Source organism: Canis lupus, unplaced genomic scaffold (genome assembly GCF_011100685.1).
Source record: "Canis lupus familiaris isolate Mischka breed German Shepherd unplaced genomic scaffold, alternate assembly UU_Cfam_GSD_1.0 chrUn_S1684H1878, whole genome shotgun sequence".
Lineage (NCBI taxonomy): Eukaryota > Metazoa > Chordata > Mammalia > Carnivora > Canidae > Canis > Canis lupus.
Genome location: NW_023330532.1, coordinates 33,404 through 54,265, shown reverse-complemented (window position 1 = coordinate 54,265; position 20,862 = coordinate 33,404). Strand labels below are relative to the sequence as shown.

At 37.9% G+C, this 20,862-nt stretch overlaps 1 protein-coding gene across 1 annotated transcript in view; it reads left to right on the top strand.

Moving 5' to 3' along the window:
- The first annotated feature begins 4,615 nt into the window (after positions 1 to 4,615).
- The window catches only part of LOC119878515, a 30,642-nt gene continuing 14,395 nt past the window's right edge, over positions 4,616 to 20,862 (top strand). Inside the window, exons 1-3 of the mRNA XM_038589141.1 lie at positions 4,616 to 4,650; positions 13,649 to 14,033; positions 17,993 to 18,113. Of these exons, the coding sequence (XP_038445069.1) occupies positions 4,616 to 4,650; positions 13,649 to 14,033; positions 17,993 to 18,113 (541 nt within the window). The remainder of the gene's footprint in view (positions 4,651 to 13,648; positions 14,034 to 17,992; positions 18,114 to 20,862) is intronic.

The following is a 20,862-nucleotide window of genomic DNA, read 5'->3' as shown; positions in this document are numbered from 1 at the left end:
GTAAATTGCACTCCCCAAAAGTACTGCCCTCTGCCTCCATACAGATACAGATCTGTGACCCCCCCTTTTTTGTTCACTCCCTTTGTTTTCACTTAATCTTTCATGGTTGGAAAAAGTGATTATTTATAGGCTTTCAGAAACATTATACTTTGTTTACATAATAAATCAAATAATCAAGTTAATTATGAAGTTGGATAAATTGTCTACCCAAAATTCAAAAATTGCTTATTCCAGTTGAACTTCAAAATGGATTCATTTTCCACAATAAAGACTTCTTTCTACCCATTTTTTACCCTTTCTTGAGCTCTTGAGATAAAACCAAGTTTGTCCTCTTTCACTGAAGAAAAAGGAAGAAAAAAAAGTTCATGTAGAAGCGTCCAAGCAGAAATGCAGGAGTGAATCATTTATGAAATATAATTTAAAAGACGATCTTAGGTACTCGATGTTTTCTTACTGCCTTTGGCACAATTTGCATTAAGCATTAGTTACTCAAAATTTCTACTTTCCTAAAGCCTTAAAGATAATTTTGAGATACTTAGAAACTAGTGTAATGATGCTTTTAAAGGAAGGTTATTATGGATTCAAATGGCAGAGGGAACAAACTGTTGTGTAGATATATCCACATGCCAGATCCAAGACTACTTTCTATTCATTTCCATTCATTTTTATATACATTTTCACCTCATATACTTAAATGTTTACTATGTTTCAGAGTCTAAGTCACTGTAAGGGAAGGCAGAAACTGAGAATTTATTAAATAAGAAAACAATGTATCCAGACAGAAAACCAATGGCAATATTTTAGTATTCCAAGGTGAGCTTCAAGATCAAGTTAACATATATGATTTTCTGAATTTAATTTTAAAGACTTTCAAGTCCGAATACAATTATGTGAAAACTTAATAAACGTATAGGGTTACTGGAGCAACTATCCTTATCTCCTACTCAAAAATACAACCACACTAAATTTGACATGCTCATCTGTTAGTTATAATCCCATGGAAAAAAGAAGAAATACTTTATTGAATTTATTCAATAAAATGACATCAAACATTAGTGACCATTACAGCTTAGCAAATATTATGGAATATGGCAGTAACATTAGGAACGGAACATCAGGTCCTCAGTTGATTGGACTCTCCTGTGGCTAGGCCCAAATGTGCAGGCTTACTCTCTGAATCAAGTAAGAACAGAGCAGAACAGCTCATACAGATAGAGCAGTGGAAGACAAACCAAACAAGGCCAACAGCAAAGGGTAGGAGCTAAGAAGAAGACTGAAAGTTTGGAAGAATTAATGAAGCAGAAATCAAAGATACCGAAGATAGGAAAAAGTGAGGGGGGGAGTGATGACTTTATGATGATGGGGTAAAACAGGCTTCTCCTGGTAATTACAACATTCACCAGATTTAAACAGTGAAGAAAGTCTTGAGTGCTTCTTGCCTAGACTGTTACAGAGCTTTCCAATCTGTATTTCATGGCAGCTACCATCATGTTACTAAAACATCACTTTAGTTACATTCTTCCCGAGTTTCAGAACTTCCAATGGCTTCCTCATGTCTCCTGGGAAAAGTCCCAACTTTTCCACCTGCCACACAAGGCTCTCTAGAAAGGGGACCCCGATGTGATCTAATTACATGAAGACTGTGTCCTGGGTAAAAAGTGAACTGGTTTGGCCCTTCCATACTTTTGGTCTGTTGATTTTAAGTTCTGTGCTTGTAATGTCCTACCTATATGTCTACATCCAAAAAGGTTATTGTCCTACCTTTTCTTTATGATCCACATAAGACTTCATGTGCTCAATGTAACCTTCCCCAACAGCCACCCACCATCTTTGCCTGCTGAAGTTCCAAGTACCCTTCAAGAACTACTATGTCCTCCAAGAAACAGTCCCATAGTTACCTTTGCATTCATTTTGCATTTACAGCATATATTCACTTGGTTCTTATGTTATACCTCTTCCTTTACAGCTATTTTTGTGTATTGGCTCCCCAGATAGATTTACCTGGAAAAGAAAAGCTGTTTTCTCTCCCTCTTGTATCCATACAGCTCCACATCATGTGATAAATAGTACTCGGGAAACATCTATCGAGGAACAATGCTCTGTGCTATTTTTTTTCCCTTGGTTGATTTATCTTCCCATTTCTCAGAATGGCTACCCCCAGAATCTTTCCAATCCCTTTTCCTTGTTTGCCTATCTTTGCCCTCCCCAACTTCCCTATCTTACTTCCTCCTCCATTGAGAAACTGAAGGTCATTCCGCACTTCATGTAATGCTTCCCAAAAAATAAAAGTTCATCTACACTCCTGCCTCTCCTTTCTTATATATTTTGATTTTCCAAGAAGGAAATGTCTCTTCTAAGGCTTATTCTCCAGTTGGGTCCTTGATGTCACTGCTTTCTGTGGTTTCCAGTGTCTGGCTCTATTAGTTCCACCTTTCTGACCTTCAACTTTAGTTTTTATATTGCTCTGGCTCATCCTTCCTCTTTATTTTATTCCTAAAAATAATTTAAAATTAAAATTTAAAAGAATAAATTAAATTAAAAACACATATTTCCTCTTTGTTTTATTTCTAAAACTAAAATTCCTCAAACCCAGCAATGGCTCATGTTATTTCCCCACTCTCCAATTTTCTTATTCACGAAACTTTTGCTTCTATCTCCTCATCCCTCACTTCAAAACTCAGCAAGACTTCTGTCCCTACCACGTGGCCCAAATTGCTTCCTCTTAATTCATCAAAGATCTTCTAAATACAAAATCTGATGATGTTTTCCCTTTCTTATTTGTGTATAGTGTACTAAGCTACTAAAACTTTTTTTTCACCTAACTCAAATAGGTGCCTCTAACTAAATAGGTTTTTATGACATTCATCTCCCATGATTTGCCTCCTACTTCTTCTGACTTTCCTTCATCGCCTTTTTTTCCTCTGTGTGACATTTTATTAGTTACTACCCCTAGATCCTTCCCTCAGTCTCTTCTCTTCCTGACCTAAACTCACTTGAAGGAAAATGAATCTGATCCCACAAACTTAGTCATCATCTCCATGTATACAACTCTACTATGATCTCTAAGATTCCAGACTTTATTTATCAGAGATCAACCAAACACATATGAACACATTTTCAAAATGTCTCTCAATATCTCATCTTTTTACATTCTTTAAGATATTTATTTATTTATTTATTTATTTATGGCACACACACATGTGTGCAAGAATGGTGGTGGTGGGGAGGACCACAGGGGGAGGGACAGGATAGGGGAAAGAATCCCAGGCCAACTGGTTCTCACGCCCCTGAGATTCTGACCTGAGCCAAAGCCAAGAGTCCTGCACTTAATGGACTGAGCCACCCAGGTTCCCCCCCTGCCCTTTACACTCTTACTGTACTGGATATTCTTTCTCATTTCCTTTTGCCAGAACTATCCACAGAATTGGCGAGCTGAGCAATAGACTGGATTTCAATCATTCTGTCCCTGGCCAGGGCATTTGTAAACAGCACAAAATAGAAAACAACTTCTAATGTTGTAACCCTACTCGGGATACCCCTTGGGCTACCTACTCAGAAAAGCTGATACTCCAACCTGGATCCCACTTCTGGTCTCTCTTACTCTACTTAGGACCTCTTCCCCTCATTTCCACCCTTTAAGATAATATCTTAAAGTGCAGGGTCTTCTCTTTGAGTGTCCACTAGGTTTCTGGCCATTCATCTACATTGTATTTCACTGCTACATGACTCCAAGGAGTTTTATGTCAAGAATGGAGGGGGGGACAGGACATAAGGGCCCACTGCCCATCACCTCAAAGGAGATTATTTAAAATATAGCCAGACTTTTCATATTTTCAGGATTCACATCCTGCTGCAATCTAGATTGTCGGGACTTGACCTCGGTTCTCTAAGTTGGGTGACCTTGGATAAATTTTTCAGATTCCTTCTATAAGTTAATTTTCTTAGCTATAAAATGCAGGCAATAATAGTACCTAACTTGCATGCTTGTGAAAGGATTAAATAAGTAGATTCACATAAAGCCCTTGGAAGAGTGCCTGGCAGAAAAGAAGTGCTCAAAAAATGCTAGCCATTATAATTCCACCTTGTTTGCCATAATGGTAAGAGAGTGTCTGTTCTCACCTTTTCCTTAGGTTGCATCATCTGAGGACTCCTTTAGTTATCCTAGATGTATCAGGATATGCTGGAGAAACTTGGAAAAAAGCTATCTAAATAAGAATGATAATTAATAAGAAGAATAGAACAAGAATAATATATTTAAAATAACCAAAGCTTCAGTTTTATTATCTCCTGTAATCCTCACAAAAATTTTATGTGACAAGTTCTATTGTTTTCTGGCGCATGTGCCCATGAACTATGCTTTTGGTAGACTGATTGGAGATTGCTGCTCCCTTAGATGATCCCATGACATTCCACCTCTGTGCTACCAGTAGTAAAATTATTTTACGGGATCCAAATGGACTTTTACCACATGAGAATTGTTGAAACTCATAAGAGGGTTTTTATTCTGTGCCTTCAGTAAGCTTAAGTGGAAAATGAATGGTGTCCAAAAGTCTGGGGCACCCTTTCCCAAAGAAATAATGTATTTTCCTCACAGGATTGGTCTGGCAGAGGCGACATGGAAAATGATAGCTCAACTTTCCACACAGGCAGGTCAGTCATCCAAGCTGCTTCCTGAAGGAAAATGTCTCTCAATTTCTCATGTCTACCTGAGAGTGGGGGCAAGCAGGGAACACTACCATCCCCAACTCAGGATGCCTATCCTTCAGGCAATAGGATTTCTGTACACATACTTTCAACTAATGATTTGCAAAGTGAGATATGTGTACAAAACAATCCCTTGTGGGTATCCCCAGTGGTTCAGTGGTTTAGCACCACCTTCGGCCCAGGGCATGATCCTGGAGACCTGGGATCCAGTCCCACATCAGGCTTCCTTCATGGAGCCTGCTTCTCCCTCTGCCTGTGTTTCTGACTCTCTCTCTCTCTCTCTCTCTCTCTCTGTGCCTCTCATGAATAAATAAATAAAATCTTTATAAAGAAAACAAAACAAAAAAACAGTCCTTTGGGGGTATACAAAGAACTCTTAGAACTTCTACTTAGGTTGATTTTTTTAATCTAAGAAAATAAACTAAACTGTAATAAAATGTAACAAATGGATTGACACCAGCACCCTCAAGCAGCCTACACATCAGAAAGTTACAGGTCACTATTGGTATCTTGAGGAAATGAAAGTCAACTGTTTCAAGTTTGCTCACCCTTTCTCTATGGAGGTAACACGTGGTACTGGGCTATCTGACAAGAATTTCAGAAAAATTAACACCCAAAATATTCTTTTAAAGAAAACGTGACTTTTTTAAATGAATGAGCAAATGTTTTTCAAAAGACAGTCATGCTGCTGAGAGAGCATGTTGTATCAATTATTAAAAAAAAAAAAAAACAGGGGCAGCCCCGGTGGCACAGCGGTTTAGTGTCACCTGCAGCCCAGGGCATGATCCTGGAGACCCTGGATCGAGTCCCATGTCAGGCTCTCTGCATGGAGCCTGCTTCTGCCCCTGCCTGTGTCTCTGACTCTCATTCTCTCTCTGTGACTCTACGAATAAAAAAAAACAACTTCACCTGTACAATTGAAAAACTTGGAAACAAATTTTTCTAACTTGTTTATAATTTTTCTAAATTACAAATTATTTCCAAAGGCAATTAAAAGATGGGAAACATTTAGTTCTAAACTAATAGAAAGATGTATTTTCATATTTTTAAGAAATGGGTCAAAACTGATTAATTCTTTCTTTTTAGATACATTCATTAAAATTAAAAATACAGATAAATAAAAATAAATAATAAGTCAATAATGAACTTTTTCCATTTTCATCTTCATATCTTTGTAATTTATCTTTTTAACTTTAATGGTCAAAAAAATTCAAAAACAAACAAAAAATATAACATTTGAAATACATTTGGTGTTAAAATAAACCAAACTCAGTATCCGACTTTTAAATAATTCTTTACAAATAATTAAATCAACTTTTAAAAAAGTGAGGCATATTAACCACATACACTTTAATATAGTTACTAATACATGAAGTGAAAGTAAAAATAAATTATCTTTCAATGTTATAATAAAAGTCATTTTTAAAGATTTTATTTATTTATTTTAGAGAGAGAGAGAGAGAGAGCCTGAAAGGAGGGAGGAAGAACCGAGTGGGAAGGAGAGAGAGAGAGAGAGAGCCTGGTGCAGACTCCATGCTGAGCTCAGAGCCAGACTTGGGGCCTGACTTCACAACCCTGAGGTCACAAGCTGATCTGAAACCAATGATGCTTAACCAACTGAGCCACCCAGGCTCTCCAACAAGAATCATTTTGAAAAGAAACATTTATCTCATCGTTCTCCAATTTCTAACTTTAGTATGTTTTAATATATATATTTATTTATTATGTTTAAATATAACATATATAAAATATAACAGTTGAAATACACATGTAAATATATATTTTAAATATATATAAAGTATAATAGATAGCACAAGTGCCTAATAGCCTGGAAATGTTTATAATTTCGAGATAAATAAACCATATTGGTGTATATTCATCACTTTTTCTGTTACTAATGGGATACACTATTTTAAACAAGATCTTTGAGAAAGAAAAGAGGCAGGTATATTCACATTTCCAGAGTCCTTCAAGCAACCTTCCTTCAAGTGCCAAGTGTACTTGGGGCATTAAGTAATGGCCTGCTTTTCCCATACTCCTTATCATTATCCTAAGGCAGGCAGCCATCCTAGGGATAGAAGCACAGAACTTCCTAAGTCCCTAAGATGTTTAGCTGTATTACAGTAGCATATTTGGCTGCCCTTAGGAGCTAAATATTATAATTTCTTATTAATTCAATGGAAAATAAAAATAACTCAAATTTAATAAGAATCTTGATGTAAAATTCCAAAACTAAAAAGGAACCTATCTTATTAATAACTGTTTAATTATATGAACTCATATCATCACTTTTAAGAATAACAAAATTCTGTGAATATCTAAATGCTTCAGCCTGTTGTGTCTCATACTAGGGTCTGCAAGAATATTCTTGGAGACCTAGAAATTAATGAAACTTCATTTCAAGTTTCCTTTGATACTAATGTAACACAAGCTTAAAAAGGTATATTCTGGATCATCCAAAAGACTACCTGTCAAAAGATGATTGCCATCTATTTCAGTGTGAAAAGTTAGCATCTTTATTTATAACTATACTGAGACCAAGGAATAATAAAAATATATCATTTAACTTTTAATCCACTTGATCTCCAACACTAAACCAAAAACTCTAGGGTTCAGTAAGTCTTTTTGTTGTCAGTTGATGTTTTAAAGACTATGTACATTACTCCAGAATAAAAAACACTGTCATATTCAATTTTTAAGGGGGAAATCCCAGCAGAAATAATAGAATTAATGTGCATGACTGATCTGTAACCTGATAAATATAGCTTGACTACTACATTGTTTGAATGAGTTATAAATACAAGGCAGGTTATAAGAGAATTGTTCCAGTTGAAAAAACCAAGTTTATCCAAAGAGAAAAAAATATAAATTTAAAGTAAAGTGATTTTCCATGTTTTCACAAAGCTTTTTCTTCTCATAAGTATTTTATAAATTGGTATTCACAAATATTTGATAAAGACCCGTAGGTATGGTTTCTTTATTTTGTCTGTAAAGCTCAACAAGTATCTTTCCATTCACTCAGATAACATCTTAGTCTATTAGTTGATAGATTTACCAGAACCAATTCACCTTTACTTACATATAGATAAATAATAAAAATAACCCTACAAACAAAATATTCAGAAACGATAAGCTAAAAATGTATCATGGGCAAACGATGTTTGATCAAATTTAGTATATAATTATAAAATCATTTAGGAAATTAAATCTATTTTATTAATTTAATAACAACCATGGCTTGTTAATTTTTCATAGAGGCTCTGTATTGATAGTTTCTATATCTGAAACTGTTCTAAGTTGTTTTGAATTTCAATTATACTTTAAACACACTGTGCTGTCAAATCCAACTGACTGCAGAACCCATTCTTCATATATACATCATACATACACACATACACATTCCATCAAACAGTCTCCGGGGATTAAATATGAATAAGATTATCACCTACCTTTCAAATTATACCTTTGGTACCTAACATGGTTGAGCCATGAAAAGACTTCTAAGTGACTATTTGCCATTACCATAACAGAATTAAAATATCAAAACAAAATCATAACAAAACATGGTAATACTTTCTGATAAGAAACAACCCATATTGCTCTTTATAAGAACTTATGGAATTATTAATATGTTCTCAATAATACTTGGTTCTTAATTTTTACTAAAGATTATATTCTGTATAAGCAACTGGATTGTTAAAAAATATAAATTATACCAGTATGGAGATATATTTGTTCACTTTATTAAACCATTACTTATTAATACAATGTCATGATTCAAATTTGTTTTGCTACTTTTTTGAACATGTGGGCCAACAATCAAAGAAAGTTCTTAGCAGGAAATATCTAAGGGAAATAAATGTTTATAACAACATCCATATTTTAAAAAGAAAAAAGCAAATTCCCCAAAATGACATAATTGTTAATTTATTAACTAGGTGCACAAGAATCTTATTCAAAATTTAGTAAATGCATTTATTATTCTTCTTCAAAAACAAAGGAATCGGGTTGGGGTTAAAGGGGTGAGCCGCAGCCCTTGTCCTGTGCTGTCAGCCGGGAGCCGCAGGGGCAGCCTCTGTGCCCGGGAATAAGTTGCTCGGGAATAAGTTCCCCCACCAAACAGGCCCAGACACACTGAAGAAGTTGTCAGGGAATTTTGACCCACGAATTCACGGATTTTACCTTAGGATGAGAAGCTTGGAAGAGAGCGCACAATCCATGTCAATTGCAAAAACAGTGTAGTCCTTGAAGGAGCTAGAAATATTATTTGTAAAACTCAAGCCTCGAAAACTACCTACCAGACATGCTATCCTACTTGCTTAAATGAGAAATGCCCTAGTGTCTTACTGTTCTATGATTGCATGACAAGTTACTGCAAATTGATGGCTTAACACACATTTATTATGGTCGGGTAGATCAGGGGTTGGTGTGACACAGCTGGATGCTCAGCTTAAGAGTCTCACGCAGTTGAAATACAGGTGTCTCTGCAAGTGGAATCTCATCCACTTGCATCCATCAACCCAGAAGATCCAGGGTTCTCTTCCAAGCCCCTTGGTTGTTGGCAGAATTAATAACTTTGTGTTTCTTGGACTGGCGTTATTGTTTTGCTCGTTGGCCAGAGGGGAGTCTTGTGCCTTAGCCAGATGGCTCTTCCATAGACCTTCTCATACTGTGAGTCTCTCTGACTTCATGGAGATCTCTTTTAAGGATTCATCTGATTGGATTAGACCTAGTCAGTTAATTTCCCCTTTGATGATTTTTTTTTTTTTTACCTTTGATGAATTTAATCCGGGAAGTGAATCCCATCATAGTCATGGGCTCTGGCCACACTCAAACAGAGATTATCTAAAATGTGCAGAAATGAAATTTCTAAAGCTAAAATCAAGTGGAACTTTAGAGGCCATGGATTTTTCTGCCATCTTAGAATGCTGCCTATGACAGTGTTACCATATATTGATCAGTTTGAATCATAGGTAATAGGTCAAGTAGCCCTACCATATTTTCCTTACACCCTTTAGTCTTTTGTACCTGTGTATATACACAGGTGTGTTTAAATCACCATCTTTTCACTCCTTCCACCAGGAATTTAGAGGCAGAACTCAGGCATCATACCGGTAGAGCCACATGCTCAGCTTACTACAAATAAAAATTGTTTCTCTTTCTGAGGAATTTTATATCGATACTCAGCACTTAAGGAAAAAATTTTCTTCGGTTTCATTTATCTGAATATATAAATAATTTTTGGTATAATTTTGGATATTCTAGAATTTAAAAGGCTGGCAAAGTATGTTTTTCATGTATAGAAGAAGCACTTATTAAATGCTTTTTTAAAGATTTTATTTATTCATGAGAGACACACAGAGAGATAGAGGCAGAGACACAGGAAGAGGGAGAAGCAGGATCCACGCAGGGAGCCCCACATGGGACTCCATCCCGGGTCTCCAGGATCATGCCCTGGGCCGAAGGTGGGCACTAAACCGCTGAGCCACCTAGACATCCCTTATTAAATACTTTTTTTGTGCGCTATGAGGAGATGTGAAATATTTAAGTTTAGAAGACCAGGTCTATACCTTTGGAGGAGTTTGTAATCTAGTTTTGTTTAAGTATGCACACTTGAAAAAAAAAAAACCAAAATTGAAGTCTCATAAACTTGGCTTTATCTGGCTTCTGCCTAACTCTATGGCTGTCTTTCAGATTACTTTACCAATCTGCGTATTCCTTTAGTCACTTTTCCATCTCAGGGCTTTTCATAATGTGCTTACTGCTGCCTAGAAATTTCTGCCTGTTCAAATTAATTAATTGATTGATTGATTTTTACTTAAATGTAACTGTATTCTAGAAATTTCCTTTGGCCTCTCAGGACTATAAGATCCTGCCCTTATGCATTCTCCTAGCATTTCAGAGCACTATTTCAAAGCAATGCTTCCATTGTTACAATGAAAACGATGACATTGTAATACTTCTGTAATGATTTGTGTTATATCTTCCCTGTTACCATGGAGGATCCATGATGAGATTTAGTGGGTACTCCATCAATATTTGTTGAATGAATGATCATTTGACTATTTGCCTAGGAAAATTTCATGGAAGAACCCAAGACCTTTTCAAATTGGAGAGCAGGTTGGATGGATGAGGTGAGGCCACATTTTGGGAGCTTCAAATATCCACCTGAGTTGGATGTACCAGGGATTTCTAGGCTCTTAGAACTGACATAATTAAAGGGGCATTTTTTTGAAGTGTAAATTCAATAGTGGTTGTAGAGTGGATTGTATATAGGTCAGTCTAGAGTGGTGGTCCTCAAACTTGAGAGTGTGAAAGAATCACTTGGGTATTTTGCTATATGTAGACTCCTGACTTTTATTCTCTTTTCTTCGAATCTGATTCAGTCCAGTACCATAGCCACTAGCCACAGCTGGCTCGTAGGCACTTGAAATGTGCTTGTCTGAACTGAGATATGCTACAATTATAAAAATACCAGATTTCAAAGACTAGTATAAAAAAAAGAATGTAAAGTTTCACACTGATATGGTTTTTAATTGATTACATATTGAAATAATATTTTCACATGCATCAGGTTAATTTTACTTGTTTCATTTTAGTTTTTGAATCTGACTACATGACTATTTAAAATTACGTTTGTGACTCATCTGAAATTTCTGTCAGACAGTGCTGGTATAGGAGATGACACACTTTAACCAGCATCCCAGATGATCCTTACATTACTTTTAGAAAAGCTTTTATGCTTTTCAGATATTCCATAACGGATATTTTAGTAATGCAGGCCTAGGAAGTTGAGAGCCTAGACTAGATGGATGCCAAAGAGTTTGAATAAGAAGGTATATGTGTATTAGAACAAGATATTTTGAAAATTGAGTTAATGACTCAAAGGAAGAAGGGTACACTAAATAAATCCGAGGGGACAAGCCTGTAATACAGGCTAGTGTTGGTAAAATCTATGGGGATGTTAGGAAGAACTGCCCAAACTTGAGCCTATTCTGTTTCTTATTTATTTTGTAAACACTTAAGAATCCAGAAGCTTTGGAGAGATTTCTTTTTTTCTTTTTTAAGATTTTATTTACTTATTCATGAGAGACACAGAGAGAGAGGCAGAGGCAGAGGGAGAAGCAGGTTCCCCACAAGGAACCCGATGTGACTCCATCCCAGATCCTGGGATCTGGACCTGCGCCAAAGGCAGATGCTCAACTGCTGAGCCATCCAGGCATCCCTGAGAGGTGTCTTTGCTATTTTAATTGCTCGGTTTGACATTGACATCTTATTTAAATCATCATGAAAGTTTTTAAAAACTTGTTTTCAGTTACTTCAGTTTAGTTTTATTTACAATTCAGTGATGTCTTTCTAATGTGTAGGAGAAGGCTATTTGGGCAATGAGAAGGATAAATATAAATTAAGATTTATTTCTGTAGAAAATTCAAGCAGAGAGCATAACCAGACAAAACCACATCAGTAAAAGAGATAACTATGAAAAAGTGTCATAAACAGGCCTACACTCAATATTGGGATGCTAAAACCAGAAATGAAATTTTTAAACTAAAAATCAAGTGGAACTTTAGACTGAAAGTAACTTAATTAATGACTTAGTTGAACAGTTGAAGAGTCTTATTTCCTCAGTTGAGGAGACTGAGGTCCTGAGTAGATATGTGATGAGTTTAAGATTCAATATCTAGTTAGAATATTTAGTAGTAGAATCTAGAGTTCCTGACTTAATCCCTTTTTAAATTTTATCAATTTAAAGACATGGTAATGAATGCTTTTATTTTTAAAGGCTATTTAAAAAAAAATCAACTGATTTTAGTTTAAAGTTATTCCCCCCAAGACTTATTTATTTATTTATTTATTTATTTATTTATTTATTTATTTATTTAGAGAGTATGCATGAGTGGGAAGGGCAGGGGGAGAGGCAGAGAATCTCAAGCCGACTCAGAACTGAGCTCTGAGCCCCATACAGGGCTCAATTCCAGGACCCTGAAATCATGATCAGAGCCAAAACCAAGAGTCGGAACTTTAACTTCCTGAGCCAACCACATGCCCCAAGATTATGGGTTTTTATTCGTTAAACTACACATTACTTGCCAAGAAAACGACAGTACAATCCATAATGAATTGTAGGTCAATACACAAATAGTTTCAACTGCCAGAAGATGGCACTGTTTACATGTGAAATAATACCTCTTAAAAATTCAGGGTATATGTTTAAATTCAGCTCAAAGTAAAATGAAGGAAAAATGTATTTAATGGCTTCCAAGCTATCAGTATATGTGAAATACATCAAAATGAAAAGCTGAATCATAATACATTACATATTTCATATCCTTGTAACTATTATAGGGATACCATTTATATTTACATTCACTTTGCATATTAATTTTTTACATGGACAAAGTATTGAATCATTTTTCTTCTTTTTTTTTGAATCATTATTCTTATAGAAAGGTTTCTTTCAAATCACTAAGTGTTATTTTATTCTTGAGGCCAACATCTTGTCATAAAGCAAGTTTGTTCTAAATCTGAGAAGAATGTATTTATTCACGATAGACACACAGAGAAAGAGAGAGAGCGAGGCAGAGACACAGGCTGAGGCAGAGGCAGGCTCCACGCAGGGAGCCCCACGCGGACTCCACCCCTGGGCTCCAGGGTCAGGCCCAGGCTGAAGGCGCGTCAACCGCTGGGCCGCCCGGGCCGCCCCCAATTTCTTAAAAGCTGCGCGGGCAGACAGTCACCAGGCCCTCTCCAGCTGTGCTCGGTGCCACGCAGGCGGCTTCTTGACTGGCTCGAAGCATCTAAGCAAAAGTTTGCGGGGGGGGGGGGGGTCCCTGGGGCCACGTTAAGATGCAACCGGCGCGCAGTTCACATCACTTTGAAAACAAAAAAAAACAGAAAATCGCTTTGAAACTGCCGAACTGGGATCCTGGGCCTCACTCCGCAGGCCTCGGAGCGGGCGTCAGAGCCAGGTTTTGCAGTCCTCTCGCCTCAGCTGCGGCCCCGCGACCACAATTCCAGGGGCCCGCCAGGACCCTTCGAGCCCCGACAGCCCGGAAGCGCCTGACCACGCCTACCCACTGCGCCTGCGCGAGGCGCCCCCTCCGGCGAGCGGGGAGACTGGCGCTGGGCGGGCCGAGAGGCTCGTCGCGCCTGCGCGAAGGCCCCGGGGAGCAGCGTCGTTACTTTCCAAACGACTGGCGGGAACCGTTGGAGGCCGTGCGGTCGCCGTCTGGTCTGCCGGGCAGCAGCGCGCTCCCTCGTCCCTAGGCCTGGCCGTGGCGCCGCAGCTCTCCCGCGAGCAGAGGCGGAAATCGTGGCCCAGTTCTTCTGCGAGTCCCCCTCCCGCAGGCCAGAGGGCGGGGACAGCTGAGGCCAGCGGCCCTGGAGGCCCGGCCGGCCCGGAGGCGGGGGCCGGGGGTGGGGGGCGGCTCTGCTCCAGCGCCCGCCTGGCTGGAGAATCTAATCTAGGCGCCTTGCTCCTGGGGGAGCGGGAAGCCCAGGTGCTGCCCGGCCTGCCTCGCGCCGCGCCCCTGCACCAGCAGCCTTGCGGGAAACTGCGGATCCCACAGGCCGCCCAGCCCGGCCGCCCGGCACCACCCCGAGCGGTGGAGCCCAGTGCACTTTGAACAGCCCATCCACCAAGCTTTGATTCCGGTACTGAGGGCGATGGGCTAGATTTAGGACCAGGCCATGCTTGTACCCTCTGATAGACTCTGGCAGGAGAAGAGGAGGGAAAAGTGAGGGAGAGGCTTGCTCTGGAGCATCCGACCGGTTAATCAATCAATTGCTAATCCAGACGCAAAAGCCTATTTCCACACCCTGTGATCACGTAACCTGAATTGGGGCTTGCATTACCCTGAGCTTGTAGTTCTACTTGGACGCTAGGTTAATGCAGTTTGGCATTTTTATTTCCGCATAAACGCAGGTATCGTGTTCTTTTGATTTAGAAGCAACATTTTTAAGGATTTTCAGTGGCACTTTTCCCCTACTCTGCTTTCAGCAAGACACGCACAAACGCACGTTTAGGCTTTTTCAGTTTGATGCCATGAATGAAACCGCAGCCACATCTAAATAGGCTTTATTTTCCAGAGTTACAAAGTGGAAATAACTTTAACATTCCTTTTGTTTTCAGCATTTGGCATCAACAGCATTTTATATCAGCGTGGCATATATCCATCTGAAACCTCTACCAGAGGGCAGAAATACGGACTCACCTTGCTTATAACAACAGATCCTGAGCTCATAAAATAATTCAATCATGTAGTGGACAAGTGAAAGGTATTTAATTGTTGAAAACCAATTTGAGTTTTGCAGGTCTTCTTGGACCCGTACTTTCTGGCATCTTGGTGTTCATTTTTCAGCTCTATACAAAGAGGTGTAGAACACTGCAATCTCAAATATAGTGATTCTCCATCGGAAGGAAGCAAATAATAAAGTGAAAGAAAGTCCACTCTTCCCTACCACATTTTGAGTGGGTTAAATATGTTGATGTTAGGAATCTGATCTGGCTTCACAAAACAATCTCTATCAACTCCTTTTGAAGTGATTTTTGCAGTTCGTGTAGCCAGGTGGAACAAGTTGGAATTTTACATAACTATGATGATGTTTATTATTGGAGAGAAATCCACTACATATTTTTAACATGATATATTTTCTATAGCTGCCTAGAGTTTAAAACCGTCATTATTTTAAGATAAAAGAAAATGAAATTGGATCCAGCCTGGGAACTAAACTTAAAAAAATACTACTAATAGAATACCCAATAAAGTTTTTTAATGTCTTACTGTCTTCATTTGTCTTTGTTAAAATCCTGCCTGTACGTTAGCCATTTCTATCTGAACACCCCTTGTTTTTTCTTAGCTCAAGAAATTACTGAATACTTGTTGAATGGATACTTGTTCTCCATCTATTCTGTCTCTTTTTTCCATGTTTTTCTCTACTTAGGATTCTCACTTCTAATTTTTCTGTGTTATAGGATGTTTCTCCCTGGCTCCTCATTTCACCTTCCAAAACTAGTTCCAAAAAAAAAAAAAAAATTACAGTAATTTTTTTATACCTGAGTCATATATATTTTGTTTGTTTGTTTCAAGAGGCTTTATTTTTAAAATTCTATTAATTGTGTTTTTATCATCTTCAGGGTTAAATCACCCAGGGTGATACTCAGATTACTTAGCCTGAAACATAGAAGTAACTAAGAATCTATGTCACCTTAATTTGATGAAGAAGCAAGCCCTGCCTAAGTTACTGGTTTTTAGGTTGTCTCCTTTAAGGCTACACTTAGGACATTTCACCTCAGTTGTATGTAGACCTTCCTATTTAATTTGTCCCTTTTATTTTAGTTAGAATGTAGGAATTGCTTTTCTTAGAGGCAAATTGTTCAATCTCTTTGAATCCCCATCCCTCTAGCCTTCTTAAGGAATCTACCCTAGTTCTTCTCTGGTATTTCTGGTTTCTTTGTTTTGAGATATTTTCATTGGTTTCATTTGTCTTCAGTTTTAAAAGAAAAAAATTTCCACCCACCCCAGATCTTTAAGTGACTACCTAATCTCTTCCTCTTCCGAGCAAAATTGAGACAAGGTTGGTTTTTGTCAAGGGGTCAGCAAGACTGATGGCCCATATCCAGCAAGTGGCCTATTTTTGTACTACCTGCAAACTGAGTGTTTTCAGATTTCTCAAGGCTAGTTTTTTAAAAACTACGCAAGAGACCTAGGTGGCCCACAAGTCCTAAATATTACAAGATTGTTTTTGTGTCTTAAAAAACAAAACAAAAAAAAAACTGTGTATTCTTGAGTATATTATCCCAAGTTCCAAGATTAATTCAGGGCTCATTATGAGGCCCCCTTATTATAATCTCTAAGATGACTTCTGACACATTCATAACTTTACTAACAATCTTTGTGTAGTTAACTCATAAACATACATGCAACCCAAGTCTTCTCTTTGCTCATATAGTAAGTGGCTCCCTTGATATCCACATGTGGCTAACCTAGTGATACTTGAAAACTAAATTTAAGGGGGTCCTGGCTGGCTCAGTCAGTAGAGCATGCAACTCTTGATCTTGGGTTGTAAGTTCCAGCCCCACATTGGGTGTGGAGATTACTTAGAAATAAAACCTTAGGGCAGCCCGGGTGGCTCAGCAGTTTAGCACTGCCTTCAGCCCAGGGCATGATCCTGGAGACCTGGGATCGAGTCCCACATCAGGCTCCCTGCATGGAGCCTGCTTCTCCCTCTGCCTGTATCTCTTCCTCTCTCTCTATCTGTCATGAATAAATAAATAAAATCTTTAAAAAAGAAGAAAAATAAAACCTTAAAAAAATTGTAAGCATCATGTCTCATTTCCATTCTCTTTCAATGAATGGATCAACCTTCCAACCAGTGGTATAAACCAGAAAGTTGGCAACTATCTCTGAGTATTTCCTCTTCCTTAGTCTCATAAGTATCCAATAAATCTTAACAATTTTAATCACGAAATCTCTTGACTCTACCTATACTGATCCATCTCTACCAATTTATCCTTCTATAAGCCTTCAGTACCTCTTGCTTGAATTACTAATCAATTAGCATCCCTAGATCCTCTCTTTACTTCCACTCTACTTTCCACACATCACAGCCTAAAGGATAGTTCTGAAATATAAGTTTAATCACATCACACCGTACTACAGACACAGTAATGACTTCCCTGATTCTTGAAGTATAAGTTCTTTAATTTACCCCATGTGACCTTGCGTGGTCTGGCCCCTATGTATCTTGCACAAACCGACCTTGTTCATTCTCCCTTTCTTAACTGTATTTGTATTACCCTTTCAATCCTCTGGTCAGATACTTTTCGCTTTTCAGTATTTTAGACCTGTACCCTTTTCTGTAATCTTTTGCATATTTAATGGTATTTATTTGTAGAACTGAAGTCAAGTGAGAATTCCCTGAGTCAAATTTTCCTATATTCTCTCATTGGATCACATACTGCACCTTCTTAACATTTATTACAATTAAAAATTTGCATTTATTGCTGCAGTGATTAGATTAATGCTCATCTTCTGGAATTTACCTTGGATTAGAGTATACTGCATGTTCACTACTCTGTGCTTAGCATTCAGTACTAACTACATCTGGTACGGATACTGAGAATTGGACAACGGGAACTAGGTTATTGTGAGGCAAGTTTTCTGTACAGGTTGGAGGAGTTCCAAAATACCAGTGGTAGGAATTTGCTAAGGGCAGAAAGTGAGACCTGGGAAGAGTTACTTTGTAATGCAGTGAACCAAAAAAGATGCCCTGTTCTGTATTGCAGATTGGTTATACAAGTGTTCAGTTCAGAAACTGGTGGTATTCATCTCAAATATTGAAAGCGGTGAAGTCCTTGAAAGGTGGAAGTTTGATATTGAGTGCGACAAGACTGCAAAAGATGACAGGTAAGTATGAATTAAACTGCTTCCACTTTCATAGATTTTTTTTCCAAAACTTGTTTTCTTGACTAAATGAGTTCTAACTATATTGAACTAGTTTCGTATAAGGTAGTTTGTTTCTAACTATGTTAGATCTCCCGTGGAGAAGAATAAGACTCACAAACTGTGCTCACAAAAGAGTCGTGCCTATTATGGACTTGTATAGTGTACTTTTAACATAACTGCCCTTAGTCTAAAATCCATAAATTTCACCCTTTAGTATTTATGGTGCTATATGTAAGCTACACATGATGTATTAGGTGGGCCATTTAATGGATTGTGTCAAGGTACTTTTAACCATGAAGTATTATCCTAGATTTTCTCCTAGCTTGATATGCAGCTCTACTGTATTTCATTTAACGCTATTAACTTCCTAAGACACTCTGAACTGAAGTTCTTAGATCCTCTGGATGGGAAATGCCCCCTCATTATATGCTAATTCTTAGCATTGTCCCAGGCATGCTTACCTGTAAACTCAGAACTCTCTCTCATAATGAAATGTAGTTTGTTCCTGAAGCCTTTGGTCTGTTTTAGAAAATGTTTATTTTATTTTTTAATGAATTTATTTTTTATTGGTGTTCAATTTACCAACATACAGAATAACACCCAGTGCTCATGCCGTCAAGTGCCCCCCTCAGTGCCCACCACCCAGTCACCCCCACCCCCGCCCTCCTCCCCTGCCACCACCCCTACCTAGTTCGTTTCCCAGAGTTAGGAGTATGTATGTTCTGTCTCCCTTTCTGATATTTCCCACACATTTCTTCTCCCTTCCCTTATATTCCCTTTCACTATTATTTATATTCCCCAAATGAATGAGAACATACAATGTTTGTCCTTCTCCGACTGACTTACTGCACTCAGCATAATACCCTGCAGTTCCATCCACGTTAAGCAAATGGTGGGTATTTGTCATTTCTAATGGCTGAGTAATGTTCCATTGTATACATAAACCACATCTTCTTTATCCATTCATCTTTCGATGGACATCGAGGCTCCTTCCACAGTTTGGCTATTGTGGACATTGCTTCCAGAAACATCCGGGTGCAGGTGGGTGCAGGTGTCCCGGCGTTTCATTGCATCTGCATCTCTGAAGTAAATCCCCAGAGGTGCAATTGCTGGGTCATAGGGCAGGGCTATTTTTAACTCTTTGAGGAAGCTCCACACAGTTTTCCAGAGTGGCTGCACCAGTTCACATTCCCACCAACAGTGTAAGAGGGTTCCCTTTTCTCCGCATCCTCTCCATCATTTGTGGTTTCCTGCCTTGTTAATTTTCCCAACTCTCATGGTGTAAGGTGGTATCTCATTGTGGTTTTGGTTTGTATTTCCCTGATGGCAAGTGATGCAGAGCATTTTCTCATGTGCATGTTGGCCATGTCTGTGTCTTCCTCTGTGAGATTTCTCTTCATGTCTTTTGCCCATTTCATGATTGGATTGTATGTTTCTTTGGTGTTGAGTTTAAGAAGTTCTTTATAGATCTTGGATGCTAACCCTTTTTATCTGATACATCATTTGCAAATATCTTCTCCCATTCTGTAAGTTGTCTTGTAGTTTTGTTGACTGTATCCTTTGCTGTGCAAAAGCTTCTTATCTTGATGAAGTCCCAATAGTTCATTTTTGCTTTTGTTTCTTTTGCCTTCATGGATGTATCTTGCAAGAAGTTATTGTGGCCGAGTTCAAAAAGGGTGTTTCCTGTGTTCTACTCTAGGTATACCTGGACCCAAGCTCAAGCTTGCTAATAAACCCTCGTGCGCTTGCATCGTTGTCAGCTCCTCGGTGGTTTCTTGGATTCGCAATCTTGGGCACAACAACAGTACTGATTACACTTTGCACTATATCTTGCAATTAGGTAGATGTATAATTATTACACATTACCATCGTATTACTATTCTTATACATTCATTCTTTATTCTTTTAGGTCCCTTAAAGAATCAATGGTATTCCTGGAAGCTAAAATAGATTTCATTTACATTAATGCAAGTTCTGATTAGTTAATGGAAAATAATTCTATGCAAGTTCCTGTACTGAATTATCCTTTATAGGTTTTTCACATGACTCTCTACTCTTTGTTTATTAGTATTTGTGGAGTGAAATGTAGTTCAAAAGAAGGAAGATGTTCTTCCTTTTATCTTTTCTGACTCTTTTTAAATGCAAGATTAATCATGTTACTCACTAAACATGACTTCTGAAAATCACATTTGGTCATTGAAGAACTATTTTTTTCTCTTTTATGGACTTCAATTCCCAATAGTGATGATATCTTACCATTTGCTGTGAGAAGGAAAACATAGCTGTGGTCCTAAAAGAAATTAAAAATATACTCTATTCTTGGTATATCACCATTAATGGGAATATAAATTTGTAAGAACATCGCAAAGGCATTTGTTCTATCCAAAGTATTTGTCTTGTTTACCATGATGCTGTGGGATCCATGTTAAGAGATACACACATAAATGGCCTGCACCACTATAGAGTGCTGTTGTTTTATTTGCTTGGTTTGGGTGTTTAATGAGTTAACCATCACTATCTCTAAAGTATGAAGTAGGTCAAAAAATATAAATACCTTAGAAATGAAATATAAATATGCAAGCATATGTATAGGGGGAAATGTGAAAATATTTATATTTCTAGAAATGTCTATATTTCTATAAAATGTATAAATGAACATAAAAATGTCAAACAGTAAGACTTTTAGTTCTAGAATATAAAAGTTCAGGTT